At 44.4% G+C, this 13,212-nt stretch overlaps 1 protein-coding gene across 1 annotated transcript in view; it reads right to left on the bottom strand.

The window, feature by feature from the left end:
• EVA1A (eva-1 homolog A, regulator of programmed cell death) overlaps positions 1-11,959 on the bottom strand; it is an 81,111-nt gene extending 69,152 nt beyond the window's left edge. Inside the window, exon 1 of the mRNA XM_034766913.1 lies at positions 11,788-11,959. Coding sequence (XP_034622804.1) covers positions 11,788-11,959 — 172 coding nt within the window. The remainder of the gene's footprint in view (positions 1-11,787) is intronic.
• Positions 11,960-13,212: the final 1,253 nt, after the last annotated feature.

The following is a 13,212-nucleotide window of genomic DNA, read 5'->3' as shown; positions in this document are numbered from 1 at the left end:
TGGTCTCCAGATCCTGACTGAGGATCAAGTCTTCATGTAAGCCAGTGTAGAATGTGGCTTTAGGTTACAGATGGAAAGGCATTGGTTAAGTCTTATTGTAGCCCCCAGAGTCCATATCACAAAATCACCACAAAAGTGTGCTTTAAAAGTAGGGCTCCAAACTTGCAAATCAGGAAACAGGTACTGTGAGAAAATTTTGCACTGCAGCTGCCTGCTTTGTGCCTGACTCTTGCAATTGCTATTCTTGTAATTTCCCAGAAGTAAAATAGATGCAAATTCAGAAGAAAACAAAGACAAATCCCACAACATGGGTACGGAGCATCAGTGCCTGCCATACGCGCACATTCATTAACACAAGAACAAACGTTTATGAAATCGAACCTTTGTTCTGAGACCTGGCTAGGAATCTTCTTCTTCATCATCCAGGGTCAACAAAACCTCCAGTTACGTTTATGTGCTTTCAGAATTTGCATGCTGTGAGACCTCTTACATGGACAGCATGTCTTTCCTCAGGAAACTTACACAAGACACATTCATGCGGATCTCTCCGTTCTCCCTTATTAATAATCCTGAGCAGTCAGATAGCACTTGTGATATGCCAAGCACATTACAAGCTGTACCTACAGATTCTTTGGGTAGGCAGCTCTGGATCAGTGCTCCCATTTTAAAGACGGGCTAACTGGCTCACCTAAGGTATATTAGACCATGATTAGGATGCTCTTGTGGCTGCCTGAATTTGTGCTGGGGCCAAATGGCCCCTTACTGCCCTGGAGTGGAGATGCGGGAAACCAACTGCCCTGTGTCCCTCGAGCAGGCTTAGCGATGAATTTGCCCCAGAGAGTTCATTCATTTACACCTGCTCCTTGTATCACCTTAAAGGTCATACAAAGTCGTACTAGCTTTCTTTATTTCTTTGCCTACATCCATATCTTTCTAAAATATACTGGGGGATGCCAGCAGTTTCCTTTTTACCTGTAAGGTTGCCTCTTCCTGTACCTGCATACCCATTCGCTCTATATCTGAACTGTCTGTCTCAGACTGCCTTGCTTCCCCAGTGCAAGAAGGGCTCACTGTCCTAAAGGCAGTGCTTAATTTGTGCCCAGGCTTGCCGGGGCTCAGGCGTGGCAGTTCATAGCTCCAGCACCTCTGGGCTTGCTGCATCGGTTATGAGAGTAAAAAAATTGCTTGAGCCCCGGCACCTCTTTCATTACAAATTAAGCACTGTCTAAAGGGCTTTTAGGAACCAGATTTTCAAAAAGCCCCTCTTAGCGTTTATGCACGAGGCTACAATTTGCAACTACACGAATGAACTGCTGGAGCAATCTGTGTCGGTAGTTCATGTCCAGGCACAGATCAGTCACTGTGCCTCTACCTACCTAAAACTGGCTCTGTAAGCCTAGCATTTATTGGACATCTGCAGGTCTCCTTATAAGCCAGGCTGATAGAAGAGGACTTGAATTGGCAATCACCTCTACCGTAAATTTTGCAAAATGTATTCACCTGATGGCAGGGGATCTCTTTAATGGGTCTGGTTCTCATTTAAACTAAGACCTCTTTACACACTTTGGCAGGAGCATAATTTACGCTTGTTTTCCCCTAACGGCAACTTTACATGGCTGGAGTGGTATAAAGGGGGAAAAGTGTAACTGAGAATTGGGCCCACTGTACTTTCGGTTATCTCCAACTGCTTTTATAACAACACACTACAGGCTAGTAAGCTGTTTACAGCTAAACTCCCATAGGACTAGGGATGATGGATGAGTCAAGTTCACCCCAAGTGTAACACCAAGAAAATCAGCCAATTTGTGTTTGAGAAAAAGATGTCTCAAACTCTCAAACCACACCTAGAATCACTTGCGTTCACTTGGTTCATTCCATGTTGTTCCCTGGCACTTCGTAAGCTATTCTCTGACCTTCCTTCTTCTCTTCGCTGTGTGATGTCTGGCAGCCAGCAGTACAATTACATTTCTGCACTGGACAAACTGGGGAACTGGATGGAACTGGCTTTTTCCTGCCTCAAAGGGACAACTCCGGAAAATTATAGAACAGGCTACACTGGTGCTGGGTCACTGAGTATTTTATGCTGTGGGAAAATAAAAGCAGGGAGGGAGGAGAAATCTTATATTGATAGCCTCTTCCTTCCATTCTTACCATTCCTTATTTCTTTTAATGATGACAATAATAATAATAATGCAGAGTGTTTACATACTGCTTTGCAAACATTTTTTTAATTCTGACAACACCCCTGTACCATTATCTTCATTTCATAGCTCAGAGGACCAAGGCATAGACAGATGAAGCAATTTGCCAAGGCCACTGGATTAGAACTCAGGAGTGCCAATCCAGTACCCACATCAGGGAGTATGACTGAAGCTGCAGGTAATCATCTCCCAAATATCAATGAAAAGATTTTATTAGTGGTGCAAGGGATGGTCTGCACTGGTCAAGCTGATACACCAGCCAACCAAATGGAGAAGATCAAATATAGACCCAAGCAGACACACAGGAGCCAATCAGAAGATGGTTATGAACTTGACTACAGGCATGGTACATATAGAGCACTTCTGTATTAGCAATAGTCTGCTATTGTTGCTTTCCAAATAGCGGAAGCAATTTTGAAGCAGTTTATCAGAGATGGCCAACATGGCAGGAAGGTTTGCCTGGCCGGAGGTCTTCAAAGATGCCGCTGCTCTGGCAGACAATGCTCAAGCAGTGCATTCTATATATTTACTATTTTTTTTTAAATAGTAAGATTCTAATTGAAACTAGGCACTTGGGGACCGATTCTGTTTCATACCTAGAGCTCCCATTCAAGTCAGGGAGGATTTGGGAATGGAATGAATGCAGGATTAATATAGGGAATCAGGATAAAGGATAAAATAATTTGCTGGCTACAGATCAGTTTTTAACTGAGGGGAGAAGGGCAGGATTTCCCTAGTCTTAATAACATTCATCCCTGTATTCTCACAATTGCTAGCCCACCAGTGATGACTTATATTCATGGCTTCATAATGTCACCTCTGGAGTGCAGCTTTCTTGCCTCTAAAATGTACCCAGTAACAAAAAACACCGTTTTTTTAAAGCAAGAAAGACAAACGGACAGGCTTATGGTTTAGACACTAGCCTAGTACACAGGTGCTTTGGGTTCAATTCCTGACTCTGCTACAAACTCCCTGTGTGACTTGAGACAAGGCAGGTGAGGTAATATCTATCACTGGACCAACTTCTGTTGGTGGAAGGTAAAAACTTTTGGACAAGTCAGTCAATCTCTCTGTGCCTCCAGTCCCACATCTGTAAGACAGACAATAATACTTCTTCGCTGCCACTGCTTGTCTATCTTGTGTATTTAGTTCACAAGTTCTTTGCGGCAAGGCCTCTCCTTTATTACATGTATACACAGCACCTAGCAATATAATAAATAAGAATCTCATCACTGGACCAACTACAGTTCTTTATACCACTTTGTAAAGCCCTCAGCTCAAAACCTGCTAAATATATTATATCAGGTTGTAACCCTTGTAGCTATAAACTCTGTTTATAAAGGAATGGGAAGAAAAATAAATATGAAATTTCAGCTTTCGGAGTCTGCCAACTCTTCCAAAACTGGAGTATTGTCTAGAGTAAATAAAGAGTAACAACAAAACCAGAGTCAGAGGAATTTGAGTCTTTTATGGTCACTGATGTAGTAAAATCAAAGCTGCAGTTTACTGTAGACAAATGTAGTGTAAAGTAATATGTCTAGGGGGGAAGGACCGAATTATAGAGCACATATTTAAATGTGACATTCACGCAATGCACCAGCTATGGAAAGGATTTTGATATCAGAGTGAAAAATATAATCTTTGAAACTATTAAATCCAGTGGATGCACAAGTTTAAAAAAAAAAAGGCAAAACCCAATATTAAGCTCTATCCAGTGAGAAATAGAGTGTGCGGTAAATTATAAGGAACACTCTATGTTAATTCATAAGGCAGCTCCATTGGGCCAGAGTGGGACAACCTGACAGTGAGTACTATTTGATTCCACATTCCCTACAAAGTACTATTCACTATGAGAAACAGGTATCACGATCTCTCCCAATATCATTGCTGCTGCCCTGGAAAGTGTAATGAATGATGGCCAGGCAGGGTAATTCCAGGTTTAATTAATAAGAGCATCATAATTTTAATGTGAATTATGGTGGCACCCAGAGGCCCAAACTAAAATCAGGCTCCGTTGTGCTAGGCACTGTACAGTGTAAGAGAGGAGCTGAGGCGCTTGCAATCTAAGCAGGTAAAACAGTCAAAGAGAGGGAGAAAGCGAGTGTTGTCATTCCCATTTTACAGATCGGGGGCTCAGGCACAGAGGGTTTGAGTGTCTTACCCAAGATCACACAGGAAATCTGAGAGAAAGCCAGGAACCGAATCCAGATCTCCGCCTTTTTCTTCTTCCCATCATAAAAAGCTTCAGAGGATCCTAAAGCACTTTGCAAACTACAAGTACAAAGGAATCACTTCACTAGTGAAAAGCGGCAGCCTCTGGGATAGAAGGTGACAGCCAGTACATTGTACATAGATGGGTGGGGAAGAAGAACAAACTTTGGTCAAGGGTAATGGAGGAAACCTATCCATTTAAAAAAGTCCAATGGTTCTATAATGCCCAGCATAGAGAAGGGAAGGCCTTGCTTTTCAAGGAGTCAGCCAAAAGACCCCCACACAATAAACTGCTAGGAACTCTGTTTAACGTACATCAGAAGGATGAAGGTCTGAGTTACCCCAATGGGATTCCCTCCTACAGATCCATGGGGTCTAGATATCCCATATCTATCATTAGCCTATTAATCATGGTGTGAGATCAAGCTTATTCTCATTGGGGAAGAACACCTTTCACAGTGACCCAACAGAAGTTAATCAGAATGATGGTGGGGTTCATGAAAGTATGAACTGGCAAGGCAATAGGCCTGGTCTACTCCACTCAGTTTAGCTTTGTCGACCGCAGTGAGAAATCTGGCATTTATTACACAATTCCAGCCCCAGACTTCCTCTCACAGGATGGAGGTAAGAGACCCAGACTTGTATGAATTAACCAAAAACAACACTTCTTGGGAAGGAGAGGGAGACTGAGGGGATTGCTAATAGAAGAGAGGCATTTCACCTCACATTCACCAGTTCAACTCCAGCTCAGATCAGTAATGAGGGAAAATCATCCCATCTCAGACAGTTGCTTGGTAGCCTAGGTCAAATTAGCTGGTAGTCTGTGTCCAATTCCCAGCAAGTAAGTGACCACATCACATAAACCATCATCAGAACTGGCAGCCTCTTTAGAAGCCCCAATCCAGGAGCTTGAGCATGGAGGCTGAAATACGCTTTCATCCCCAGAGCAGCCCCATCTCAAACAGATGTGAGGCACATTGTGAAGTTTGAACTGCCAGAAGACTTCAGTCTCGTCAATCCAGCACCTCTTATCAGCACTGCATGAATTTAAATGTAGAAAATTGAAACAAAATACTTTTTGGGTGGAAGGGGACTTCTTGGAAGTGTCCAGCCACCACTGGGGGCCTCACCAGGTTAATCTGGATTGTCTTTGGTGTACCTTATGGCTGCTATGGATGCTATCACATGACCAGAGCAATAACCCGAGCCTCCTCAGCCAATGAGAATACTCCATCTTCAGTAAAGTAATGATATTGTGTGGGGAAAATGAAAAAAAGATTAAAACAGACTGAGAGCTCAGATTCCTCTTGATGATATAAATGCTGCCTTAACTTAGAATCATAGAATATCAGGGTTGGAAGGGACCTCAGGAGGTCATCTAGTCCAACCCCCTGCTCAAAGCAGGACCTAATCCCAACTAAATCATCCCAGCCAGGGCTTTGTCGGGCCTGTCCTTAAAAACCTCTAAGGAAGGAGATTCCACCACCTTCCTAGGTAACGCATTCCAGTGCTTCACCACCCTCCTAGTGAAGAAGTTTTTCCTAATATCCAACCTAAACCTCCCCCACTGCAACTTGTGTGTTCAGCACTTACGACTTGTCTACACTGCAGAGGTGTGACTGTAGCACGAGTAGATACAGCCCGCCTACCTTTGATCTAGCAAGCTGGAATAACAGCAGTGAAGCCACGGCAGCATAGACTGTACTCAGGGAATGTTCTCAAGCAGCCGATCCCTACTGCCACGGCTTCCCTACTATTGTTATTCAAGTTAGCTAGATCAAAGCTGGCTCAGGTATGTCTACATGTGCTGCAGGCAAATCTCCAAATGCAGTACAGCTATACCCTTAGAAATCACAGTGATAGGAACCTTAGATAGACAACAGCCAGGCCGATGAATAAAGTGGGATCAATTAGCCCAGAAGAGATGGCTAGTATCCAGCCAGGTTGCACCCAGAAGTAGTTTGAAACCAATATCAGAACGTGTGTTGTTTTAATGCTAAACAGGCCCAGGGTTCTGCTTCCATTTGCAGGGAAGGAAGGTAAAAAACAAAGCAAGAAAAACATTTCCTGGCCAAGAACTAGAATTTTCGCTACTCGTTGAAATGTTAGGTTTGTCACATGATCATTCACGTGCAATATTAAGTTTGCTAATGTATATACAAGACCTGCATCCATTCAACTAGTATCCCTTAAAGCAGGGGAATGATCCTTTGTCACAAGAGGGGAAAACCGCTATTCCAAATAAACAGAATAGTATTATTATTATTTATCCTGCCACAGAAAATCTTGCCAAAGACAACCCTTCAGACTCACACTTCATCCTCAATGCAATGCACCAACACAGGTATGCATTCCCCCCACACACACGCACACACACACACACACAAGCTCTCTGCAACAGCTAGGCGAAGACAGGGATAAGAGTACAAACTCATGACAGGTGTAAACCCCAGGGCCAGACCAAGCACATTCAAGGTGCCCGGCAGACCCTTTTGATTGGGGAACCCCCTCCCAGGGAGATGTTCAATCTCCCCCCAGCCCATGCCTATCATTACAATTATGAGAGGGAATGCAGAGTCAGGAGCAGGAGGCAGGCAACACGCTGGTAGCAGCATCCAAGCAGAGGTTAAGAGTTCTTGGAGCAGCCTCCGTCAAGGGCAGCAGCAGCAACCTAATGGGGTGCCTGAGGCAGAAGGTAGTTCAAGAGGAAAGGACCACCCCCAGCCCCCACACACACAACATCAACTATCACCACTCCCCTGCTGTCGTGTCTCACTAGGTGGTCTTCACAAGGCCTATGGGCAGCTCCAAAGGGTCCGGCCCAGGAGCAGTCATCCGGCCCAGGAGCAGTCAGGGCTCACATCTTGTCTTTGTCACAAAGCACAGCTTATTAACTCACCATTGTACCGTCTGGACCAGAGGTTCTCAAACTTCATTGCACTGTGACCCCCTACTGACAACAAAAATGACTACATGACCCCAGGAGTGGGGACAGAAGCCTGAGCCCGCCCGAGTCCTGCTGGCCTGGGTTGGGGGGCAAAGCCAAAGCCTGACCCCACCACTCTGGGTGAGTGGCTCAAAGAAAAAGCCCCAGGACTTCAGCTCCAGGCCACACAGCCCCAGGCTGAAGCCATCGGACTTGGGCCCCAGGCAGTGGGGCTTGGGCTTTGAGGACCCAGGAAGGTGTACTTGGGAATTCCTTCCTGTGGGGTACCCTCAAGCCCTTTCACCCCCCCTCCCTGGGGAAGAGCTGAGAAAAAAAACAAAGGAAATCAGCTGTTGCCACCAGCTAATTAAACAACATGTGCACAAACCTCTTAGGACACAAAAATCCAATTCTGTTCTTAAAAAAAGGTAAATTTTATTAAAAAACAAAAAGAAGAAAAAACATCTGGGAACTCAGGCTATTGCTAGATTTAAAAAGAACCACTACAACGATTAAGCATCAAGAATAGTTTCTTGAGGTCCAGCTTAAAGGTTACAAGCAAAACAAAAGCACCTGGGGTTAGCATAGAGGAGTCCACAAGCCATAAAGAAATAAAAGGGATAAACCTAATCGCGTCTTCCTAGACATTTCCTGATCTACTTACATATCCGGGGGTTTAAATGAAAAGTTTCTAGGTATGATTCTGATGATTTTTTCATACCTGGCTCCAAGCTTCTTACAGCATAGTTCTGCCATATCCGCCTCTCCCCAGAGAGCAAGAGACAGACAGAAGGGGAGTCTTTGTTTCAATTTTTAAAAGTTCTAGACTTCCTATTGGCTCTTTTGGCCAGGTGCCCACTCACTTCCTTTTACCTACGCATAGCATTGAGACTTTTTAACCCTTTACAGGTAGAGCAATTAGAGAACAGCTACTAAGAGGGATTTTAAAGCTACTGGCTGCCTCGGTGTCCATGAAAGGGAGCTACTCCCCTTCATTTATTACAGCTGGTCTGGACGAAGCACAAGCAGGCACATATGCATAACTCTGCTTTCTTGTGGAGCCCCTTCCCAAGCTGAGGCCTCCTACAACACAGGTTTCCCAGCCACTGTGAACTGGCCCTGGAGGGAGGGATTATTTAGGGTGGTGCTCAGGGAGCAATGACATTAAACTGAAACAGAACATTGAGGTTGCATAACAGGAAATATTTCCAGACAGACATCAGGTAAGTGACAGAACTTGAAGCCTTGCACCTTTGCTCGTTAAGCATAGACTAAATGAACCCTGAAATAAATGTGCTGTTGGGAACAATCTTGCATTGGCAGGGGGATGGAATAGAGGTCATTTTATGTAGATGGAGGTGCCACTATCAGAGAATCAGAGAATCATAGCATATCAGGGTTGGAAGGGACCTCAGGAGGTCATCTAGTCCAACCTCCTGCTCAAAGCAGGACCACTCCCCAACTAAATCATGCCAGCCTGACCTTAAAAACCTCTAAGGAAGGAGATTCCACCACCTCCCTAGGTAACCCATTCCAGTGCTTCAGCACGCTCCTAGTGAAAAAGTTTTTCCTAATATCCAACCTAAACCACCCCCACTGCAACTTGAGACCATTACTCCTTGTTCTGTCATCTGCTACTACTGAGAAAAGTCTAGGTCCATCCTGTTTGGAACCCCCTTTTAGGTAGTTGAAAGCAGCAATCAAATCCCTCCTCATTCTTCTCTTCTGCAGACTAAATAATCCCAGTTTCCTCAGCCTCTCCTCATAAATCATGTGCTCCAGCCCCCTAATCACTTTTGTTGTCCCCCTTTTGGCAATCAAGAAGGCCAATGAAGCAGCAGAAGTCTGCTGGCAATGCTCGGAACCACCTCATTCCCATCATCCTCTCATCTGCAGCAGGTTTCTTTTCTGTCTTTTCTTTCTGTGTGCAGGTCACAGCCTAAGCTAGAAATGTAGAGCCTGCTCTGATCTGGCCTTGTCTGGTGTAAATCAGGAGTAAACCCATGCAAGTCAATGGAAGGCAAAACCGGAGTGAGATCAGATTCAGACCTCTAATATTTAAGGGTCAAATTATACTAGCGTTACATGAATCAAGCTCCCATCACATAATCGTAGACCAAGGTTTCAAAGTGCTCAGAGCCAGATTTTCAAGTATTCAACACCCACAATGAAAAAAGACTCCCATTTAGGGGCAGAAGTGCTCGGTCCCAGTAGTTCCCATTGTGATATATATAGCAAGATTTTGCTATATAAACAATTCAGCACACAATATGGTTTTTGAAAATCTGGTCAAGATTCCTGAGTTCTGAGCCGTTGTGGAAATGTGGACCTGTGGGCTGTTTGCATCCCATGGTATGGAATGCAAAATACAGTCCTAGGTAAATAGTCTCTCTCTCTCCCCACTGGTTATGGGAGTGAGTGAGACTAGGGGTTCTCTCATGCCCTCTGCTATATGAGTTCATATGGCACTTGCTCCATCATTTGTACTGAAAGGCAGGAGTGGACCCGGTAAAAATCAGTCAGCAAATGGGAGCAACCAATGCAATACTCTGAGTGAAGGCGCATTAGAGAGGAAGGCGAGAGATGGGAAAGAATCAAAAGAGTTTTCACTGTTCTATTTGGTTTTTAAAATTAACCACCACACAAATCCCATCTGAAGCACAGAACCAGCTGACCCAAGGGACTGATCCTGGGAGCCTGAACCTTTCACCTTGAAGTTGGCAGCTTTGACTCCAGTCTAGGGTGTTAGTTAATGAAAGTCATTAACAGGTGCTGGCTGGTCTATGTGAAATGACCTGGGAGGCCCCGATCCAGTTCCCAGCCGCAACCACCACCTCCATGGATGGCAGCCTGGAAAGAGAAGCTGAGGATTGGAAAGCAAGAGGTGATTCAGCTAGGTCAGAAATTAGGAATGTCAGGCCAGCAGTGCTATTGCATATGAAGTGCCCAATCTGTGGCACAATAACAATTCTTATGCCCCCTATTCTGCACCTTCCATCAGCAATCAAATTCTTGGAGGAGGGAGATGTAAAATGTAAAATGAAAGTGAAGTGAGGGAGTAACATGTCTTGAGCAATGATTCTGTGTAAACCCATGTTGTATGCAAAAATAATTAGGATGATTCTTCCTGAGGCCAGATCTCTGCTCTCATTCCTACGTCTAATTAATGGCTGGTAAAAAATGTATATGTAATTGCCCTTATTAAATTCTGCTGAATAGCTGGAGGTGGTAATGATTAATCCTCTATGTGAAGAACATGGGGTTCCTGAGCATTTACTTTATCTGTTGATATAAACTGCTCTGGAAGCTATTTCCCCCCTAGACTTAGTGACACGTTGAAATTTACTATCCTGTGTTGGTTACCTCAAGAAAGCATTTTAACTCTGAAGGCCCCATGGACTGGCTCCAGCATATGCTCCAGAAGTGATACGCCAGTTTTTTAATGGGCTGTTTGTCCAAGAAGCAGTGGGAAGGGAGAGCCAGGACTGGCTTAACTAGCACATGAAGTTACTTTCGCTCAGCTTTAAAAAGAAAACATTTGTACCCCTTTCTTTTTTAAACAAAATAAATGCGAATTTTATGAGCAAGCAAGGAAAATATCGGCTGTTGTTGATTGGACTTACAAAGGTTGACTGATTTTTGTACAGTTTTATAGTGAATAGGATGCAGATTCTGGAGATTGTCGTGTTCCTTCTAGTTAAATGGACTGACTTCTATAACAACACACACACACACACACACACTAGAGTAAGCAAGTATTATGGAAAATCTTCTGCCAGGGTATATCCTATGCTGCAATTAAAAGACAAAGCTCTAGGTGAAGAATGCTGTACACACAGTGTTTATTTCTTTTGCCACCCCTCAGTGACATTCACAGCTTCCATCCTGCCCCAAGCTGGTTTTTCCATAATTGCTATTTTCTTCCATCAGCCAACATATCAAGCCACCAGTGTTTGCAGAACTACATACACAACAGTCCTCTTAAACACTGCCCTCTTCTATAATGTGCACCTCAACAGAGACCTACACACCGTTCCTTCATTTCTGAGATTCCACAGCCAGCTTTTTCCAGCTCTCCTGCAAACGGCAAGGTTGTGCAGAAAATGCCTATCGGAAAGGGACTGAAACACACACAGTGTTTGGATTCAGCAGCTGCATCTTCCCCGAGCACTCCTCTCCCAGCACTGCCGCTTGCCACTGCATTTCTCTATCCTTTCCCTTGCAATCCTACCTGAGCAAACAACAACACTGATTCATTACTGCAGCCCTCTAAACTTGCCTTTTGAGTAGACCCCTGCTGCTATCCCTTTGCAATTACCATAGGGGAAAGTTTTTAAAAAAATAATCAAGGCTTTAGCTCTTGACTCCAAAATTCACAACCAACTTTCACCCAAGCCTGAAAAGTATGAAGTACCTACCGAGCCCAGTTGTAAAGAAGAGTTATTTTACCTTCCACGTCTTCTTCTATCCCGGTAGCAGGCAGAAAGCTGAGCCCGGCAGGACAGCAGAAGGCTGGAATGCAGCGTGACAGGAGAGAGCATGAGGTGTGTTGTCTTTGCCTCCTCACATCCTTCCAAGAGGAGTGAGTCCAGTGTGTGTGTGAGTGAGAGAGTGTTCGCATTCAGAGGACAGCAACAGGAAATGACACGAAAAACTAAACCAACCTCCAATCCAAACTTGGCCCCTGACATAAAGGAGGGGGCTATTTTCCCCTCATTAACCAGCCAGAAAAATCTGCTGACTGGAAAAAAAAAGGCATCACAGTAACAAGTTTTATTAAAGAAGGTAGTAAATGGGTGGGAGAGAAAACCACTACCAGAGTTTATCTTTTCGAGCAGGAACAATGGGATGACGTTATATATTAGTAGCCAAATTCCCTCCCCTGGCCTAACTCCCTTGTCTCCAGTGGCTTTATGTCAGGGAAGAGCTAAGCCCTAGATGCTACAGCTCCTGCCTAAGGGCTGCACAGAACAAAGAAAGTTTACGAGTTGTCCCTGAATGTCACCTTTACGCTGCAAGAACCTGGGTGATTCTGTCAGGGTTGTATGCAGTCATTCAGAAAGATGCAGCATCACTTCCAGCTCAGAACACATCAGGGCAGGGGAAGAGATAACAGGCAGGGCTGTTTGGGTTATTCTGCTTAGCCTAGCAAGAAAGCCTCTGCAATCACATACAGGGTGCACAGGGCTGGTATGAGCACGGAGCGTAGCTAAATATCTGGCCAGCTGGGCAAAATAGCTTTAACATCACACAACCTGTGGAAATGAAAAATTATTCATGGCACGTGCTCAAACCATTGCCTAATGGATCCTATATGGTGTTTCACTTAGCGAGGCTGGGATGTATTTTGTCTACGGTTTCAATTCAGTATTATCTTTCCTAGACACTCTCTCTGCTACCCCCTCTCTAGTTTACCACTGTCCCTCCACCGTCCAAGCTTGTAGTTTGTGGGTCATCCATGACTTCTCTATCTCATTCTGCCCTTGCATCCAGGTGGATCCAAATCTCATAATTTTTCCCTTCCCCTCTCTTCTGACAGCTACAATAGTCTCGCAAACCCTGATCAGCTTCCTTGATATCCTCTGCACCTCAGGAGCTCCAGGAGGCATTTATTATTCATTATTATTATTATTCATTATTAGAATTCCTGTAGTGCCTAGAAGCCACAAGCAAGATCAAGGCCCCATTGTGTTAGGTGCTGTATATACACAGTGAGAAAAAGTCCTTACCCCCAAAGGGTTTACAACAGTGTTTCTCAAATGGTGGGTCTTGACCCACCAGCATGTCACAGAAACATTCCAGGTGGGATGTCATAGCCAGATTAACCCAACCCTGGGCTAGGCTAACGTATGCTTCTCCTGGCTCAATGCACAG

The sequence above is a fragment of the Trachemys scripta genome, chromosome 3 (assembly GCF_013100865.1).
Source record: "Trachemys scripta elegans isolate TJP31775 chromosome 3, CAS_Tse_1.0, whole genome shotgun sequence".
NCBI classification, from domain to species: Eukaryota; Metazoa; Chordata; order Testudines; family Emydidae; genus Trachemys; species Trachemys scripta.
The sequence above is the reverse complement of the archived record's forward strand: the minus strand, read 5'-3'. Positions and strand labels throughout refer to the sequence as shown.